The following is a 20,114-nucleotide window of genomic DNA, read 5'->3' on the forward strand; positions in this document are numbered from 1 at the left end:
GAGGTGATGACCAGCAAGCAGCAGTATGGCTTCATACTGTAAGCATTACATATATGATTGGTTTGCGAGTGTTGGAGAAGCACAGAAGGTCAGATTGAGCTGCAGTGTGTCTGTGGAGCTAGAGGAAAACAAGGTGCTAAGAGAGGAAGTGTGTTACTGCATGAGGAAGTCGGGGGAGGCAGAAAAGTATGAGGACAGTGAGAGTGACGGTGACAGCTCCAAGCACCTTGTTTGCAGCGGTGATGACAGATGAGGTCAGGAAGGAGTCTCTGTGGACTGTTTGCAGACACTGACCTGCAGTGAGAGTGGGAGCAGGTGGAGGTATGCTCTGGAGAGAAGATAAATGAAAATCAGCAGAAACAAGACCGGTGGAATGGTGAAGACAGGTGAGTTTAAATATCTTGGGTCAACCATCAAAACCAACAGACACAGCACAAGCGAGGTGAAGAAGAGTGCAGGTAGGATGGAGTGAATGGAGACAAATGTCAGGAGTGATTTGTGACAGAAGGCAAGAGTGAAAGGGAAAGTTTACAAGACTGCAGTGAGACCTGCTATGATGGGTGGCTTGGAGACGGCACTGACAAAAAAGACAAAAGGCCGAGCTGGAGGTGGCAGATGATACTAAGAGGAAGGATAGTGGGTATATTGGACAAAGGATGCTGAATATGGAGCTGCCAGGCAGGAGAAAAAGAGGAAGACCACAGAGAAGATGAATGGATATAGTGGAGAGGTTTGTGTGGCAGAGGAGGATGCTAAGGAGAGGATGAGATGGAGGTAGATAATCCACTAAAGGGAGCAGCCCAATCAGCATGCTCAGACAGGACCGAAAATCACAAAGTATAATTAGTCCTCTTTAACTTTGACCGAGCAACACGGTGTGTGAACAGAGAAAAATATTTATTACAACATACAGTTATTACAGTAATGTTTTCCCCAACTTGTACGATTCACTTAACAAATCTTACAGTAAAGTCAAATTTAAGTGCAAAACTGATAGCAATAATGTATGTACAAAAAAAAAATCCCTCGTTTCTCTACAGCAAACGGCCACATAGGGTAAAAAAAACAAACAAAAAAAAAGCAGTAGTTATCCTTTTCCCTTTTAACTGTTGTACAGTAATAGTACAAAAGAAGTACAGCAGGCAGTACATGTGGCAATTCAATCCAAAGACAAATAAAGATGAAGTGTGAACATATCTTAATATCAGCAGGTTTGTTGTGAAGAAAGAGCATGAGAAAATGACAGCATTTTAAGACCAGCTTTAACATAAAAATTAATCTACAGCTGCATAGAGGATGATCAGTGTGTGTTTGGAGGGGGAATGTTATGTGTGGTGCACACTCTGTTCATGTGGCATGAGTGGCAAAGGAGGTGGGAGTCCAGAGGGAAGCACTGCGAGCCGGGCTTATCTGAGAGCTGCTTGCCACACTCCTGAGGGAGGAAGAGAAAAGAGGAATTCACACAAGGGGGTGAGGCCAGCTATCCAACCGCTTCAACACAAATTCAGAAAAATAAGCCGTCTATTGTCACTTACCTCGCAGTGGTAGCACTCAAAGTGGTAGTCCTTGTTCATAGACACGACCCTGAGGATCTCTTCGCTGCCCTGAAACACCAAACAGAGGAAGGTATCAGAGGGGTCAAGCGCAGTGTTTTGCCATTAGCACTCTGTTTTGATTCTATTTGCAGGTTTTTCAGATGCAGAAAAGGATGTGAAACTGCTTTACTGCCTAGTCTGCATCACACTGGTGGTAAAAGTTTGGGAAAACTGCCCAAAAGAATGTAAATAATGAACATATTCTCTCCAAGTTAATGCTGCTCCCTGTTGTGGGTCAGATTCTGGCTCAGTGTTGTCAGATGGCAGCTTTTAGAGCTACACTCAGAGTTAACGTATGCAAGCAACAGCTCATTTTTGGCCAGGCCAGCTGACCAATCAGCGCAGCCTGGGCTTTCTAGCTCCTAACCACAGAGGAGCTTACACGGCAGAAAAAGGCACAGTATGAGGAAGGTTAGTGTTCCTCACCTCAGTAGGCAAGATGGGCTGTAAACAGGCGGCGCACTTCGGAGCAAAGGTCCTGGAGTGAGACACGGCAACGTTTATTTGCAGTAGCAGCGCATTCTTTGAAATATTAAACATGCAAACCCCAAACGTAATAACATTCCATCAAATGTAACTATTGATAGATTAAAAAAAAGGGATATAGAACTGCTGACGCTTTTATAGAGACATGAGTACTCTTAATACATGCTTTACAGTACAGGTCCATAAAGGTCTGATTCTTCTTCACTGCTGCTTTACTGGACAGTTTAAAGGACATTTTAGTGTTCTGTGTTGCAGGTACAGGTCTCACTTGTTGTAGTCTGCAACGCAGTAAATTTTGCTATGTTGGTCGACGGTGAACGGCACCCCATCCAGAGCCTTGGAGCACACCACACAGCGGAAACATCCCGGATGATACGAGTTCCCAAGAGCCTGCAGGATCTGAGGGTGAGAGCCAATGAAAAGTTTAAAAAAAAAAAAGTGCTAATAAAAAAAATTCAAGGCTCTGATGGTATTCATGAGACATGCAGGCATGTTTAAGTGTATGAATATCATATGAGAGCAGGGTTTTATGTACAAATTTGGAATTGTAATCATATTCTCTTCAAGAGGAATTTATTGATGAACCCTGTTTCCTGTTTTGTTTTTTTGTTTGCCATCTCCAGGAATGACACTTATTGTTCGATTGGTTTCTGAGCAGACCAGATTGGGCATGCTCAGCGTGGTATAAGCCAGGCTTACAGCACCTGGTATTCCCAGCCACTTTCCCATCCAAGTGCTAACCAGGCCCAGCCCTGCTTAGCTTCCGTCTGATCTCGGAGGCTAAGCAGGGTTGGGCCTGGTGGCACGGTGGTGCAGTTGTTAGTGTTGCTGCCTCACAGCAATTTCTGTGCAGAGTTTGCATGTTCTCCCTGTGCCCGTGTGGGTTCTATCTGGGCAGGCTGGCTTCTTCTCAGTCCAATGACATGCAGGGGGTTGGGTTAATTGGTGATTCTAAATTGGCCGTAGGTGTGGATGTGAATGGTCGTCTGTGTCAGTTTGGTGACCTGTCCAGGATGTACCTGCCTCTCACCCTATGACAGCTGGGATAGTATAAATCATGTTGCTCAAGAAGAAAATTACAAATCTTGAAGCTGTTATGAACATTTTCACATAGCAATGATTTTCTTTCCACCAATCAAAAGAATGGTACCGGCAGACGTACACAGTGCAGCCATTAACGGTGACATCCTGTCACAGTGACCTGGGCACGAGCCTCTAGTCACAGGTAGACGCATGCTTCCCACTGCACAGCAAGAACAGGTGTAACTGTCCCTTTAAGCCTGCAATTACACTTTCTGGCCACTGGAGGAAACATATTGCTGTTAAAGGGGAGTTTTCTTTCTCCTTACTGTTCTCAAGCGCTTGCTTACAGAGGATTGCTGGGTTTCTATCTGTAATGCATTAGGGTCTTTACCCTCATAAAGCCAAGAAGAGCATCAAATGCAGGTAATAATTCTCTGCGGGTGAAGCATTACCACACCGTCCTGCCAAAATCCTCCACTTTTAATCAGTAATCCAGCAGAGACCACAAAGCAGTCAACGAGACACAAAAGAATAAACTTTATTAACTTTAATGTTGCCACACTTTAAGCAGCAGTCTTTCCAATTAAACTACTGAGTCCAGCAGGAATGCATTTTCCCCTCTTAACACTGTTGCACCAACAAGTTATTGAGTCACCGATGTGGAAAATAATGCCTGTGGATCACAGACACACTGACAGCCTGCTATTTATATTATGGGTATTATGTGGTTCAAATATGGTAAAAAGTTTTAAGATAATCACCGCCGAGCCCCCCCCCTTATCAAAAACCCAAGGCAAACATTCCAGCTAAAATCTGTCGTGGGAAACCAATGAGGAGCCAACACAAAGACGTCAGTGAATTGCTCTCTATCCTCTGAGGGATTCTTCAAAGACATCATGGGAAACATAGGATGTAAATAACTCAAAGGAAGGTTAAAGATTAGAGCATTTCTTGGTGTGTTTTTCCAAATGTTTGGGGGTATTTGGTGTGCTTGTTCTCTCTCACACACAGACACACACACACACACACACACACACACACACAGCCCTCACCTGTTCCAGAATGAGGTGGCCACACACGCTACACTTCTCCGCAGCCGCCTGGAATCCTGAAAACTGTAATTAAAACAAAGAGATTACTAATATCACAACTTCAATCCCCCGACTCCGAGCACGTCTGAATGTGTGTGAGACGGATGACAAAACATGCCTCGGCCTCGACTCTTACCATATAATCCTCTTTACAGTACACAGAGCCGTTGACATTGTAGAAGTCCTTGTTTCTCAGGGTGCGTCCTGCAGAGGGGGCAGAGGTGACTCAGCGCTATAAAATCTGCACATTTTTGTGGTAAACAGTCCAAAGAGGGCGTTTACAGAAGGTGTGCCAGTGGCAGAAATTCATCATTAAGCCTGATCATCACTGTTGTGTTTGGTCAGGTGTGTGTGTGTGTGTGTGTGTGTGTAAGGGGGAGGGGGGGTATACTCACCGCAAGACACACAGATGAAGCAGCGAGTGTGATAGAGGTTTTCCAGAGCCTGGCAGGCGTTATCCGCCCCGTACACTCCTTTCCCACACTTCACGCAGGTTCCTGCCGGGACACAAACGCGTATTTAGTCGCTCGGCGGCTCTTAGCGCTCTGTTTACGACGCATTCCTGGAGAATGTGTCTGAAATCCAACTCCACACAAAGTGTCAACACTTGTAAATCCTCTCGTTCGCACCACCTAGGGGATTTTCACACAGTTAAAACCCAGTTACCCATGCCAGCCTGTTTGCTCATCCACTCATGAGTGTCTGCTGAGGTTCTGTTATTAAAGGGAAACTCCACCGGATCTGACTTCTAGGCAGCTTTTCCAGAAAATAGATGACTCTTTCTTCTGAGACTTTGGAGCCAAGAGCTGCCTTTAAATTTGAATTAAACCCCCACATTTAGAGCAATTTGGAGATTTAACACGATAGCACTTATTCCCCCCCTCCCCGTCATGCTGGAGGCCAAAACTACAAAGAACGCAACAACAAAATTAGCAGAAATTAACACTTCTGCAGCTTTCTTTAAATCACCGGCCAGTTACAATGAAACGAGTGCTTCAGTGCCACTTTTTGGTGAACTACTGAATACAACCAAACACATTTATTCCCAAAAAGGAGGGTAAATAATCAGTTTTGCAGTTTAACTCCTATGTTTCTGTGGAACAGCCTCAGAAAGTCAAGCCCATTTGTCTCAAACCTTGTTGCATGATCAGATGAAAAGTGGAAATGTGGCGGTCCGAGCGCCACGCTGTGTGATCCATTTAAGGGCTGGTCTGAGCTTTTTTCCTCTCCCCTTCGCCTTTCTAATGTGGCTCAGGGAGTGCCACACAAATCAAGAATTCCTACACCCTCCCGCTGCGAGCTTGGACAGTCCCTTCGATATTTAGGAAGAGAAACGAGTCGGTGCCAAAGCCAGAAACCAAAGAGCCGAGACTCCAACTTTAAATACAGGATACAAATACAGGATAAATGGATACATATAGAATAAGATGGAAAAGAAAAGTTAATGGGGCTGAATCTATTCACTCTGGGGGAAAGAAATAAAGGAGAAGGCTGAAGTTACGTTTTAAAGAGAGTTTTTGAAAATAAAACTCACTTTGGCACAAAAGTCAAGTTGATTCTAACACAAACAAACCAAAGAAAATGACTAATGTTACACTTTGAACTACACTTGCTCCCCTTTCCAAACCAATCAATGAAGTGTCACAGGACACATTACATGACTACATTTGTGTACACACATTGTTCTTTCCATATTATAGAGACAAAATAAAGTGGACCTGTTAGGCTTATTTCCATATTTTTTTTTATTTTATTTTATTTTTTATTATTGGACTCTGTATGATTCACAGCTCAAAATAATCCTTACTTATCTTATACTGGGCCTCTGCATCCCCACTTTCTTCTGATTGACTGCCCCTTGCAAACAGAAGGTTAGAACAGCAGGTGGGAGGGGCTTGTGTGCTCACAGCCCCTCTGAAGCTGAGCATTTACAGCAGCCACACATGCCAACCTCCACGACTGTGACTGTGCATATGTAAGTAAACAGGGAAGCTTTAAATCTACACGAGTCCAGTTTACGTTTACTTTTCTTCCATTTTTACTTTCTTTTTTCATTATTTCTGGGTTTATTTTTTACTTGGCTCAGCGTTACACCTGAACACAGGTGTGCTGCTTGCTGAACTCGGAGCGTCTGTGTTCACGGCTCAGAGCTTCTGATTTCTCGCTAATGGCTGAGAGGAATACTGTATTGTATGTCCCCTCCAGGCACACATACCTGAGCAGAAAAACAGGCTACAGCACACCACCCCTGCACACGCCAAGGCAGCATTTAACACACACACACACACACACACATGACTCACACATACACACTGCGTTACTGTGGCCTGAAGTCACTCAAAGGGGGGGGGGGGGGGGGGGGGGGACGACACACCCTGCCACAGAGAAACAATACACACACACACACACACACACACACACACAGGGAGAGAGAACTGGAGCCCTAATCTTATGTGACTCACAGTAATGGCTGGAGCTGTGTTTATATGGAAGCATGTAATTTGTGTCTGAGTGTTACAGCAGAATTCTGCACTTTAATGGGCGTGTAGAGCCGCTGCATTAGCCCCATGTGCGCACCACACCATGGCAAATTGGCAAGATCTGCAAACATCAGCTGACAACAAAGAGTATCTTATAGTGCGCGGCTTCTCTTTCCTCTCTCCGGCCAAACACGTCTACTTGTCTGCATCGGTTTCTGATGCCGGGCTGCTCGCCCCCCCCCCCCCTCTCCCCTCCACTCCTCTCCTTTAATGCTTTGTGTGTTATGACCCTGCATGTCTCTGCAGGTTTTGTGGCACCATCCACCTATCCATACACTCTTTCAACTATTAATCTGTCCATCCATCCATACAACCCTTTCATTTAGAGAGAAACCTGTGATCTGACACCAGGCGGCGAGGATGACAATAATAACACGGTGAGGGCGGACACCGTGGGGATGGATGAACAGTGATGCTGCTGGCTCAAATTAGGGATGTGATTTTTCTGTTTTAAAAGTTAAACACAGCTACGGTTCTTCATGCATCCACACTTTCCTGTTTCCACAATGTTGCCTGAAAATTACAGTTTAAAAAAAAAAAAAAAAGAAAAAAGAATGAATTTAAGCATCTCACCAAAGAACTCCTGTCGGTTTTCTGTTGCCTCTCTTCCAGCCCCGGCTCCTGGGTCCTCCTGAGGTTTGCCCGACCCTCCAGGTTGCGTGACGCCTGGTTTAGAGTGAGCCATCAGGCCTAGAGAGTGCTCCTTCAGCATCAGACCCTCCAGCAGCCCGTCACCCTCCAACACAGCATCTCTCAGCAGAAGTCGGGTCAGCTCTTCTTGGTATCGGGTGCCGGGCAGGTCTGAGTATCGCGCCCTCTCTCCCATCGTGCCTGCCTCTTTGCCTTGCACACCTGCTGGCTGCTCTTCCCACCACTCTGGACCTGCCTGGTAGCATGTTGCTGCTGGACTTCCGACCGCAGGTGGGTAGGAGTGACGGCTATCATATGCGCCTGAACGCATCCCTCCATCCAGGTACTGAGTCCAGGTCTCTGTAGGGGTTACCCCAGCCCGTCCCGGGACCCCATACCCAGTTGCAGAGCCTCCAGTCTGCACAGACGGTGACTGCTGCTGAGTAGGGAGGCCTCCAGATGCAGAGTAGCGCAAGTCATAGCCCAGGCTGATGCCACTGGTCCGGTTGCTGCTGCAGCGGCTCCCCATGGGGCTCCCTCCTCCTCCTCCGCTGGCCGTGCTGGAGGCGAAGCTGGACCTGGGGCTGACCAGCACGGACTCCTGGAAGCTGAAAGATGAGCATGGGCTCAGGGTTGGTCCTGGGGGGTAAAAGAGACCTCCACCTCCTCCTCCTACACCTCCTCCGCTCATATCAGATGGGCGATGCGGCGGATGAGAGAGGGATGCAGGCCTGGTGCTCTCCCACAGCTCACTGCCTGTGCTCAGGCGTTTGTAGAACAGAGTCTCCTGGAGAGAGAAGCGTTTGTGCCTCTCAGGCTCAGAGAGGTAGCCGGGCTCAGCCAGGCCGCCTCCACTGGCTCTGGGTGCTGACCCATATCCTGTGGCAGCAGGGTATGGCGGCGGGACGGAGAGGGGAGGTGGCTGGGAGAGGAGCTGCTGTCGTTGGACCAGCTGCTGAATCTCCAGGGAGTATCGCCGTTGATTAAGGGACGCCTTGGAGCCGAACGCTCCCAGAGGGTCACACTCAGGACCCAGGCCGGACTCGCGCCTGAGGTGGGAATCCACGCCTTCACCCAGGTAGCAGGAAACTCGCTGCTGGGACGTGGGGCGCCTCAGCGGTGCTAAAGTGGAAGGGTGAAGTGGTTGCTCACCATCTGGGGGGATGGTGCCAACGGTGGAGGAAGTAGATGGTGTGGTGAGGAGCTGAGAGGAAGTCATTCCCATCCCTCCTCCTCCTCCTGCTGCTGCTGTACCTCCTCCTCCTCCTCCTCTCCCACTCGCTGGCACACATGTATCACTTGTGGTTGCAGAGGCAAGCGAGAACTGGCCGGGTCTTGCGGGCGAAGCAGCTGCAGAGCTAGGAGCTAGTGGCAGACTGCTGCCCCCTCCGCTGCTGCCTGCTGGGATGCCAGCGTTGGCGTTGCTGTTATTAGAGTTGCTGGCAGAGTCGTGTTTTTTCTTCGAGACGTTGAATTTCACACTGCCCGAGTCCGTTAGCTTCAGCTTCCCCAGCAACTTGCTTATCGGCCTGTCCATGATGAAGCCTTCTTGTGCTATCACCTGCCTGGACAAAGTCAAGTCTTACAGCAACCCCCTTTTTTTTTTTTTTTTTTTTTAAAGAGTAATGCACTCAAATACAGTGAGCAGGTATACAGCAGAACAAAGAGTAAATCTACAGCTTTTCCTTGTGACAGCTAAAACATCAACATGAAATTACAAACTGGCCTTGAATCAAGCTCAAATCTACAAAAAAAAAAAAAAAGGGAGGGGGGACCTCCTTCTATACAGACACAATAAATACAAAGCAGATAAATAAAAACTTTAAGACATTACAGGACTGTTACATGACTTGAGTCCTGTGAGTCACCTGGTTGCCCTCATGCGGAAAATCCACAGGTACAGGTAGGCTGTGGTGAGGCAGAATCCATGGGATTATACAACAATTATTACCAGTTCAAGTAATCCAGAAAGGAAACGGGAGAAACAAACCATCCAGGAGACTTCTGTGCGGACCTACGATCGCAGAGGGCCTCCTTTGTGGACCCTCATGTGGCTCCACAGCTGCATGGTCTCTGATAAAAGTTAAAAGTCTTAAATCTACTTCAGCAAAGTCGGGCTGCTGTCGCGGATCTCCTCCGCTGAGGAGTCTGGTGCGTCTCGACGTTTGAATTTTCTCTTACAGAAACACAAAGCGGAGCGGTTCAGCAGGATGCAGGCTATCACCTCTTCATGTGGGTCCAGTGTAGACGAGGAAAGAAGAAATCCGCTTGCTCGCAGATAGTCGACTCACCCGACTTCTGCCATTCATCTCAGGAGGAATGGTGCTCGAGAAGAAATAAAGATTTAAAAATTAAAAAAAAAAAAAAAAAAGAAGCGTGATTTAGCTTTAACCCAGCACACACGGCGGTGGCTTTACGCTCCTCCGTCCATCCGCCTGTGCTCGGCTCCTTTTATCATTCCCGTTTTCAAAGGAGAAATCCTGCTTGGGACACGGTGGGATAGTAGCGGAGAAGTTCGGGAAGAGAGGAGCAACTCGGGGGAAACCGGCGCGTCGTTGCACTTACATCCCCCCCCCCTCAGCAGGCCGGTGCTGGACTAAAAGAGCCGCTCGGGATAAATAAAAATCCCTCCCCGTGAGCACTGCACAGTCGACAACTTTGTTTCTTTCTTTCTTCCCCCTAAATAATTACTTACCTCCCCCTCTCTCACAGCACCGTCGAGTTTGCTGAAGCGCGGAGAGCGAGATCCGGCTGTGGCTTTTCAAAATAAACTCACGCCAAGACACGTGTTATGTTTTATTAAACCAAGAGCACGACAGGTCCACTTTTGGACCTGTCGTGCTCTTGGCTCAAATGGCTCGAATGTTTATCTCACATTCGACATAATGTTTTCGGGTAATGTTTTAAATAAAAACAATTACATATAAAGCCACAAAATCTTATTTAATAGCCTCCCCTTTTAACGAGTTAGTGTGACGACTTTCATTTTGAAGGCGGAATCTCATAGCGGAATCTCATTGGTGCGTTGGACTTGACGCGTCACTGCTCCCTTTATCAGTCAACGGCGGCTCGTTTCCCCCACCAGGCCGGAACACCTTTCCACCAGAAACGGCTGTGTCGTCATTCATACGCAAAGCTCCCCCTGAGGATGACACCAGCGAGACAAAAATACACTTAAATTATCATAAACTTCATCATAATGTGAAAAAGAAAAAATAAGCCCACTTAGTTTTGTTTTAAGTTTACAGTAAGTAAATTGTCAAACTAAGATGGATAAAACAGTTTTCAGTGAAGTCTTCAGCCCACCCAAGGCCACAGCACCAACTGAGGTAATGTCTGAGGTGGTGGAAGTAGTCATCAGAGCAATTAAAGGGCGCAATACATTGTTCAGCACTGCATTTACATTAGTAACACAGTGCAGCTTCAAAACATGCTTAAATCTGTCATGTATCAATGCCCAATTTAAAAAAAATAAAAAAAAAAAAAGAAGTTAATCTAAACAATAAGTAGAGATTCATTAACGTGTAAGGGTCATTATTCTGGCTGGTAATGTTAATAAACTACTGTATATACTGCCTAAACTTAATTACTTACTTTATATTGGTTATTTAAGAAGCCAAAGAGATGTGCTGATTCAAAAAGTTCAAAAGAGATGACATTTCAGTAAAAGATTAACTACATATCCACAGGACTATTGTACATGTGTAGTTAAACTCTTTGTGTATTCTCTAATATGTCAGTTTATACTGTATTTCACTGACTATCACACATTGCTCCAGGAGAAGCAGAAACGGGACCTGGATCCGGGGCCCCTGGAGGGGGAGCCTGAAAGGGTTAACTTGTCCTGAAGTGATTGTAGCCATTAGGTTGGTGTTTATTGTGCTGGAGCTCTGCATACGCACGTATTCATGTGGCTGTGGCTTGGCACAAGCTTAAACTTGAAATGACCAGCAAGCCAAGCCAACAATATAAACATTCCTGCTTTCAGAAATATCCTTGATTTGTCAGTGTTTTCCTCATATAGGCTGACTGTAAGCCAAACCACAGCAGTGTGCAGTTAAGTGCAGTGCAGGCCGTAAATACTAATGTTTCAAAGCAGTGATGGAAAGTGATTACACAGAAGTACACTTTAGGGGTACAGGCCACTTTGATTTTTACTGCCTGCTACAAAATAAGAGTGAAGTATTGTAGTTTTTGCTTTTTCACATTATCTGACATTAATATTTACTAGTTACATTTTGAATTAAGACTTCCTTCTTGTTTTTTTTTTTTTTGTTTTTTTTAATACCTGGCACACTGTTAAAGCACAATCAAAGCATATACATTTGCAGGAATAAACTCCACCTGGGTCAGTACGATATAATAAGGTCTTTGCAATAATCATATAAATTCCCAACGTTTCTCAGTTGCTTGTACTTCATTAAGAAGGTTATTTTTTGAGCTAGTCTTTCTTCCCGCGCTGTTTAACATTTATAAGTAGTCTTGTTCCACATTAGAGTCACAGCAAGTGGAACGGCGTCGTTGAGGCAACGGCCCTACTTTGTTGTACCACCAGCCTGTGGAATGCGCGGAGGTACACGGCGCAGTGCGGCGGCCGGTGGATTTTTTCGGCGTGTCTGAGCTCTCCAAGGACGATACAGAGTAAACATCCCGCTGCTATTTCAGGACTGCCCGGCATTAGTCAGCGCAGATTCCGGCCGTTTTGCGGCACTTTAATGGACACACCAAAACACAGCATACTCCGGCCAAAAGTCCAGCTGCATGCGGCCCTGCTGTGCTTGCAAGAGGCTCGCTGAGCTTTTTTATCTGCCCCCCCCCCCCCCCAAACACACACACACACACACACACACACACGCGCGGAGCCCGTCGCAGCTCTTGCGGTTTCCACCGGAGTCCCTTGCAGCAACCTCTGGCGCTCACCTCATGGCTGCGAGTGGGAACTTGTCTGCAAAGCTAACAGTGAAATTCTTCAGGGCTTAGTGTCGGTGCTGTTCATACAAAAACATCACTTTGAAGAGCTGCGAGAGCGGCCGTGCTCTGCCGATCATACGCTATATTGCCATACTATACTATCGGCCCACCCTTCACAGCTATAACAGCTTCAACTCTTCTGGAAAGTTTTCCACAAGGTTTAGGAGTGTGTTTGTGGGAATTTTTGATCATTCTTTAAGAAGCACATTTGTGAGGTCAGACACTGATGTTGGATGAGAAGGCCTGGCTCGCTCTCTCCGCTCTAATTCATCCCAAACATGTTCTATCAGGTTGAGGTCAGGACTCTGTGCAGGCCAGTCAAGTTGTTTCACACCAAACTCACTCATCCATGTCTTCATGGACCTTGCTTTGTGCACTGGTGCGCAGTCATGTTGGAACAGGAAGTGGCCATCCCCAAACTGTTCCCACAAAGCTGGGAGAATCAAATTGTCCAAAATGTCTTGGTGTGCTGAAGCATTTAGAGTTCCTTTCACTAGAACTAAGGGGCTGAGCCCAACTCCTGAAAAACAACCCCCGCACCATAATCCCCCCTCCACCAAACTTTACGCTTGGCACAATGCACTCAGACAAGTACCGTTCTCCTGGTAACCTCCAAATCCAGACTCATCCATTGGATTGCCAGACAGAGAAGTGTGATTTGTCACTTCAGAGGACACGTCTCCACTGCTCTAGAGTGACGTGCTTTACACCACTGCATTCAGTGCTTTGCATTGCACTTGGTGATTTAAGGCTTGGATGCAGCTGCTCGGCCATGGAAACCCATTCCATGAAGCTCTCTGCACACTGTTCTTGAGCTGATCTGAAGGTCACATGATCTTTGGAGATCTGTAGCGACTGACTGTGCAGAAAGTTGGTGACCTCTGTGTAGTATGCACCTCAGCATCCACTGACCCCACTCTGTGATTTTACATGGCCTACCACTTTGTGGCTGATTTGCTGTCATTCCCAATCACTTCCACTTTGTTATAATACCACTAACAGTTAACTGTGGAATATTTAGTTGTGAGGAAATTTCAGGACTGGACTTCCTGCACAGGTGGCATCCTATCAGGGTACCACGCTGGAAGTCACTGAGCTCCTGAGAGCGACCCATTCTTTCACTAATGTTTGTAGAAGCAGTCTGCATGCCTAGCTGCTTGGTTTATACACCTGTGGGTGTGGAAGTGATTGGACCACCTGAATTCAATGATTTGGACGGGTGAGAGAATGCATTTGGCAATATAACGTATTTACAGACAGACACATGAAGTCCAGGCACATCTGTCTCCATCACTGTACGTATATTTCTCTCGCTTTTTGTATTATTATTATTTTTTTTTTTTTTTTAAAGGTAGCCACACATAGAACAAACACATCTTTAACTTGCCACATAACCTCAAATTTCTGGCATACTGATATTTTGTACACTTTATTTTCATGGTTTGCTCTTTTTGTGCTTTAGAGGCCCCAGATGTGGGTCAGCTGACCTCACATTAAGGCTCTGCCTTGTGAGGGATCAAAACTTCACACATAGGAGCAAAAAACCTGTGAATAACTTCCACATGATCAACAAACATCTTTAAATTTGAAGTGTTCAAGCCTCCCATCTGCAGTCAGGGTAGCGTGCAACTTCTCTAACTTGAAAAAGCTGCTTTTCACTGCTCTTATCAAAGTTGACATTTTCCTTTGAAAGCTTCACTCCTATTCATTTCCATTATAACCTCATTATAAGTGGCGTGCACTCAGTCAAGAAACAGGTGTTCTTCAGACACGGACCGCCACAGGATGACCACAGAGGTCTGACTGGACTGAAGTCAGCGAGTGCGCCGGGGATCAAAAGAAATCGGTCTGCTAAACATTTCCAGATGTCGTGCTTCATCACCTTGTCACGCCTTTGATATGTCAGCACCGACCACACCGCCCATAAATCGGATCACACAAGAAAAGTGTGCTATAACCCATTTCCCCAGCAGATATCTGCACTTCCAGCAAGAAAAGCACAGGTGGCACATTAAACATACCTGCTGCATGGAAGTGTCCCAATAAGCCACATGCAGCATTAACAAAAGCATGAACTGCAGCCATTAAAGTTGTTACTTATAGCTGCACTTTTTCCTCACAGGTGGAACAGAAATGGTTACAAAGCAAAGGCTTCCAGCATGATTAACCTGTTAAAGGGCTAGTTACCCCTCTCCTGCATGCACTGTTGCCCATAAGCTCCCGCCACAGACTGCACACGAGAGTAACACAAGTATGCCAGCTTTTTGTGGTGCTTTTATAATAATAATAATAATGCTGACCCCTCAATCCACATCTACACACACGCTCATTCACCTCTTTATTTTGTATCTGCGCTCTCTTATTTTATTGTTGTTTGTCAATAAATAAAAACAATCTGAATGACCCCCCCCCCCCCCCCAAAAAAAGGCACGATTTCAAAATAAAAATATAATATATTGGCCATCCCTAAGTTGGCAGAGTTAAGTCAAAATTAAATTTTGTGCTAATAACTCGACATTTTGACTTACGGTCAAAAAAAAAAAAAAAAAAAAAAAAGAAAGAAAAAAAAGTGACTCACAGGACCTTGGTGTGCCTTTGGCGCCTCCTGGCGGCTGACTCGAAATTGTGCAGACAACATGGCGGCCCCCGTGAGGGCATTGTGCTGCTCAGGTGAGACAGAGGTTATTGAGCAGATATTGTTCCGTGTGTTTGTGTTGTCGGTTTAAACGCTGACCTGGAATTTGGCAGCTGTAAATAAAAACCTGCTTTTATCAGTCGTCTTTGGGAGGAACCAGCATGATGCAGTCATGTTGACGGGCGAAGCTAACGCTAATGCTAACAGTGTGTGTATACCTGCTCGGAAACGTCACATATCTGCACTTAAACGGGCTCCCCTGCTCTTCAGGTGATGGTGTTGTTGTGTGTGTGATTGTGTTTTCCAGCGCTGAGGTGCTCGACGAGACGGTTCAGCACCACCTGTGGAGTCCAGGCTGGAGAGAAGTGGAGGAAGGAGTGAGTTTGCTGTCATTTAAATACAGATTTCAGCTGATTGAATATCGATTGATCGATTAATTATGCAAGAAATCCTCACAGCTGACTCGCAGGAAGGAGTGGCTGTTTGTCAGCAGCAGCTTCAGTATAAAACACAGTGTTTGCACTCACAACAGCATGAAACGCAGGGTTGACTGACTGTTTTAATCTTTGATTTTAAGAAGCTGGGATGGAGTCAGATGAAATGTGAAACAGCTGGAACCCTTTTAAAAAAGTCGACAGTGCAGATTTATTGATGTTTGTGTGTGTTTGCTTGCAGACATGGACTTGCTAGAAGTGGCACCGAATATGGACCTCTGACAGATCTGCCTGATTGGTCTTTTGCAGGTACTTTTTTTCTCCCTAGAGAACCAGCCAATAAATGCACCCTGTAGTTTATTAGTAGTTAATAACTGCAGCTTCAGCAGCTGTGTAGTGGTTATAATCACCACCCACATGTATAGCTAGGGTTAGATGTATGGCCCGTTGTTGTTGCAACACAATAACATAACTGGTAAAAGGAACTGATTTGGTTTGTTTTGATTGGACAGCTGAAATTAAAACGGCTTTAAAACCTGGACTGTTGTAGCTGTGCTGCACCATCTGCAGGACACCGTTTATAACAGGGCTCTTCAACTCCAGGCCTCGAGAGCCCCTGTCCTGCAGGTTTTAGATGTGTCCCTGATCCAACACACCTGAATCAAATGGCTGAATTACCTCCTCAGTATGCAGTCATGTTCTCCAGAGTCCTGCTAATGACTTCTATATGTGACTCAGGTGTGTTGGATCAGGGACACATCTAAAACCTGCAAGACACCGGACCTCGAGGTCTGGATTTGAGGATCCCAGCACTACGCTATGGAGCTACTGAATATAGGAAAACAAACCAAAATGAAATAAATAACTCACATGTTACAGCTACAGTTTGGGTAAAAACCTAGTTCTGCTGCATCCATAAAGGGTGCAACACATAGACACATATCCCTGCTAATTAGTGTGAAGTAACAGCCTAATGAAACATCAGAACTGAAGCACAGACTTCTTTGGTGGTCTGCATGACACATTAAGGCTGGATTAAAGTGCTCCAAAGGCACAGACAGCTCATGCAGGGTGGAGAGATCCAGATGGGTGACTCAGATTTGTGGAGGTGAGTCTCAGCAGATCCTGACAGATGCTTTTGTCGGGACATCTGACAATCAGAGCAGCCGAGCCCCAGCAGTATCCGGGTGGATGAGACACAAAAAATTTCCCCTGTACAATTGTTAGGAGAAGAAGACACAAGACATGTTTTGTGCCAGGCTGTAAACACAGCCTGTAACATGGGAGTGTATGGGGACTGACTCAGGTGGTGCATTGGTGTGAGTTGTACGAGTGTTTTCTTGTTGTAACATTGTGTTTTTCTGTGCTCAGACGGACGGCCAGCACCTCCAATGAAGGGCCAGCTGAGGAGGCGGCAAGAGAGAGAAGCTTTAGCTGTGAGTATCACAGAAAAAAAACTCCTTTTTTTCTTTACTTAATAACCACTCCCACTCATCTGTTCATCCTTTCTTTTTTCTCAGAGACGTATCGTGATGCTGAACTCGGAGGTGGACAGAGGAGTAGAGGCGTGGAGGGAGAAACAGGAAGAGGCCAAAAGAATGGAGGAGCACAAAAAGTCTCTTTTACTGAAACCTAAAGGGAAGCTACTAATGAAGAAGAAATCTCAAAGTTAGAAGCTGATTATCCTTATTTTGATCAATCTGTTGATATTCAGGCTTATGGGTATATTTATGATGTGAACCTATGGGTTTTCTCCTGCTCTGCCGTTTCTGTTTTTCTCTGTTCATGCAATAAATGTTTCTGCTTTATACTCTGTGATGCATTTGTGGGTCCTTGTGGTAAAAAAAAAAAATTCTGTTTGATTCTCAGTTAATGTTCATCTGCTTCCACTAGAATGCAGCATTTCTCCTCTGTGAGGAAGCGTGCCGGCTCAAACGCCATTTTGTCTGGTGCTGGGCTGGCAAACATGAAGCAGCACTGATTCAGGACAGCACCGAGTTTGGGAGAGTGAGAGTTCACACCTTGGCATGCCGTAGTAATCATGTTATCTGAAATAGATGGCAGAGCGGCTCATGGAGACAGTTCTGTGTAAAACAGAAAAACTGTGATGTCGACAGTAGAAGCAAGATTCAAGAAAAGTCTGAGCTTTAAACAGTGTAAACATTTCATGAGAATAGGACTTAGGTTCAAAGCATCAGATTTTTTATTTTTGCTGGGAAATGCGCTTAAGGAAAAGGAAAAATCTGGGATTTTCAGTGAGCCTCTCTGCAAGCCTGGTGTCTGGAAAGATGATTAGACGGCTGCAGCCGAGTCCTGGCAGAAAGTTTAATCCATGGAAAGTGATCGTTTCTGTGTCGACTCAAATTTTGAGGTGGATGACGAAGATGCAGAAACACTTGAAAAAGACAGGATGAGATGCTAGTTCAGTTTAAGTGCTTGTGGATTTGGGCTGCCTTTAATCTGTTATACACAATGTAATGTGTGAAACAGCACAGAATGTAACCCATGTTGTAAAGGGGAGCAGCTGCGCCTTTGTTTAGTCAGCATTAATTCGGTGTGACTTTGACTTGTAAACTAACTGTTTACAAAATGAGGTAAGCCTCCCCTCTCTGTCCCCGTCTTCTTGGACTCCTTTCTTCTCCCTTCCCCACATGTTGCCTCCCTCTCTCCGTCTCTCTCTTTGGGTCTTGTGCAGACTTCAGCAGAGCTCCATGTAATTAGGGCTGCTAGCCGCTGAGTTGCAGATTCTTTTCTGTGGAGATGGGGAGTTTTTCTCTGAACCCCCCCCCCCCCTTCCTTGTCTTAACTTTTTCATACAGCTGACCAAAGGAGCTGACTCTTTGTAGTGTTAGTGTGGGAGGACATGGTGCAGACCACAGAGGGGGGGTTAAAGGACACACACACAGAGACGTAAGACATTTCAGCAAGGTCACTCTAAATTCACACACATCCTCACACCTGAACCATCAAAGACTTCCAACTGCACCGGCAGTGAGAAATGGAAGTGCTCACTCTTTCTCTTGACTCACCATCTTTTCACATGAATGTCTTTCTCCTCGGCGACCTCTTCCGCTCAACTCCTCCCGGCGTTCCCCCCTCCTCTCCTCCCTGTGTTGTTTTGGTTTTGTGGAAATGAGAACCAGATGTTGCTTATTGTGCAGAAGTCAGCGATGGAGCAAGGGAGGGAGAGATGGAGGTTGGGGGGGGGGGTTGTAAGGTGAGGTTACAGGGGATACAGGATAAAGGAAAGGGTGGGGGCTTGAAGGATGAGACAGATATGGTTACATCTGAGGATTAGCTGACAGGCCTCTGTAGTTTCAGCCGCAGACCAGACACGGGGAGGGTTTCAGGGCAGATACGGGTGGGGGTGGAAGAGGATGGGCAGCGCCCCGTCTGTGCAGGGTTGGGGGGATTGGTGGAAGGTCTGATTCAGCAACTTTGTCCCAAAGACCGCTTCCTGACCTGGGTGTTGTGGGGGGGTATGGGGCTACTTTGCTAGGATGTTTGTCAAAATTACACAGTCTGAACATTTTGAATGTACATGACAGAGAGCTGGCTCCACAGGCTGCAATTATCCCTGTTTGTTGCTCGTTGGACAGTAAACCACGGGGCTTCCAGGGTTTATGTGTTTGCCTTTTATGTAACAGAAGCATCAGCATAAATTACCTTCAGTGCTTATCTGGGAATTATTGATGACAAAGTGGAGGTTGGGCTGAAGCTGGCAGTAGTGAAACATTAAATCAGAAGCGCCACTTAACTAAAATGAAAACACACCAATGTAAAAATACTCATTTAGAATCAAAGAGTAAAAAAAAATACTCAGCATAATACTTTTTTTTTTCCATAGATTTTTTTTTTAACTGTGTAAATTCATGCAGTTTTTGAATTGCGGCCTTTAGCTTCACAGGAACATAGCCGGGTATGCATATAGCAACAGAAATGCACACAGTGTTTTTTTTATACTGTACCTAACATACAAAAATAAATCAAGTATATAAAAAAAGACAGGTTTCTAACCACAGTACATATTTCTGATCCACTTTTGAGACTACAACATCGTCAAATACCCACTCATTGAGCAGTAATTATTCAAATCTACTGGTTGGGCAGCACACAGTGATTTCTAATGTTATTACATAGGGAAGCGTATATAATATGAAAAGTATGGGTCCTGACAGAGGACCTGTGAAACTTCATGACTTTAAAATATTTTTGTGGAGTGAAATTGTCATGGTCATGGGTCTAGGACTCAGTGTTTTCTGTTTTCAGACGTGCAGATTCTGTTTGTTTGAATTCTGAGTTCTGCTCTGTCATTTTTTTTGGTACTTAGTTCCCGTCTGCCTGCGTTCCCTCTGTGTGCCCGACTCCCTGATGTTTATCTGGTTTCTCTGTCAAGTTAAAGTGTCTTAGTTCTTCGTCCTGGTCTCTGTATTTACTCATTTCCTGTTTTACTTTGACAGTCTGTTGTATCTTGTGCTCTGTATTCAGTTCTGCTTCTTCTGTCTTGTTAATGTGATTCTGTTCAGCTGTTTTCCCTGGTGTGTCCAATCCCCTGATTAGCTAGTGTGTCTATATTGTCTGCTTTTCCCTTTGTTCTCTGTCGCATCCTTGTTGTCATCAGTGGCTCCTGTCCACTGTGTGCTCGAATATCTGTGTTAATCCATCAGATGATCAGTCTTAAATATACACACACACACACCTGAATAAAT

At 45.6% G+C, this 20,114-nt stretch overlaps 2 protein-coding genes across 3 annotated transcripts; one reads left to right on the forward strand and one right to left on the reverse strand.

Annotated features, from left to right (window-relative positions):
- Nucleotides 1-912: 912 nt before the first annotated feature.
- Nucleotides 913-10,154, reverse strand: ajuba (ajuba LIM protein). Of its 2 annotated transcripts, none has more exons than XM_030753271.1 (9): nucleotides 10,061-10,154; nucleotides 7,309-8,930; nucleotides 4,591-4,692; nucleotides 4,332-4,399; nucleotides 4,157-4,219; nucleotides 2,350-2,480; nucleotides 2,022-2,073; nucleotides 1,536-1,604; nucleotides 913-1,432 (listed from the first exon to the last, which is right to left on the reverse strand). In XM_030753271.1, exons 2-9 carry the CDS (start codon nucleotides 8,900-8,902, stop codon nucleotides 1,301-1,303), a joined length of 2,211 nt encoding a protein of 736 aa, XP_030609131.1. In that variant the 5' UTR covers nucleotides 8,903-8,930; nucleotides 10,061-10,154; the 3' UTR covers nucleotides 913-1,300. The 2 variants fall into 2 exon arrangements, with proteins under 2 accessions (XP_030609131.1, XP_030609130.1); XM_030753270.1 differs by lacking the exon at nucleotides 10,061-10,154 and adding an exon at nucleotides 9,234-10,050.
- Nucleotides 10,155-14,939: 4,785 nt separating this feature from the next.
- On the forward strand, nucleotides 14,940-17,218 carry mrpl52 (mitochondrial ribosomal protein L52). The gene is made up of 5 exons (XM_030753322.1): nucleotides 14,940-15,006; nucleotides 15,279-15,348; nucleotides 15,647-15,714; nucleotides 16,777-16,841; nucleotides 16,926-17,218. The coding sequence occupies exons 1-5, from the start codon at nucleotides 14,973-14,975 to the stop codon at nucleotides 17,076-17,078; spliced, it is 390 nt and encodes a 129-aa protein (XP_030609182.1). The 5' UTR covers nucleotides 14,940-14,972; the 3' UTR covers nucleotides 17,079-17,218.
- The last annotated feature ends 2,896 nt before the right edge of the window (nucleotides 17,219-20,114 follow it).

This window comes from Archocentrus centrarchus, chromosome 18 (genome assembly GCF_007364275.1).
Source record: "Archocentrus centrarchus isolate MPI-CPG fArcCen1 chromosome 18, fArcCen1, whole genome shotgun sequence".
Classification (NCBI taxonomy): Eukaryota; Metazoa; Chordata; class Actinopteri; order Cichliformes; family Cichlidae; genus Archocentrus; species Archocentrus centrarchus.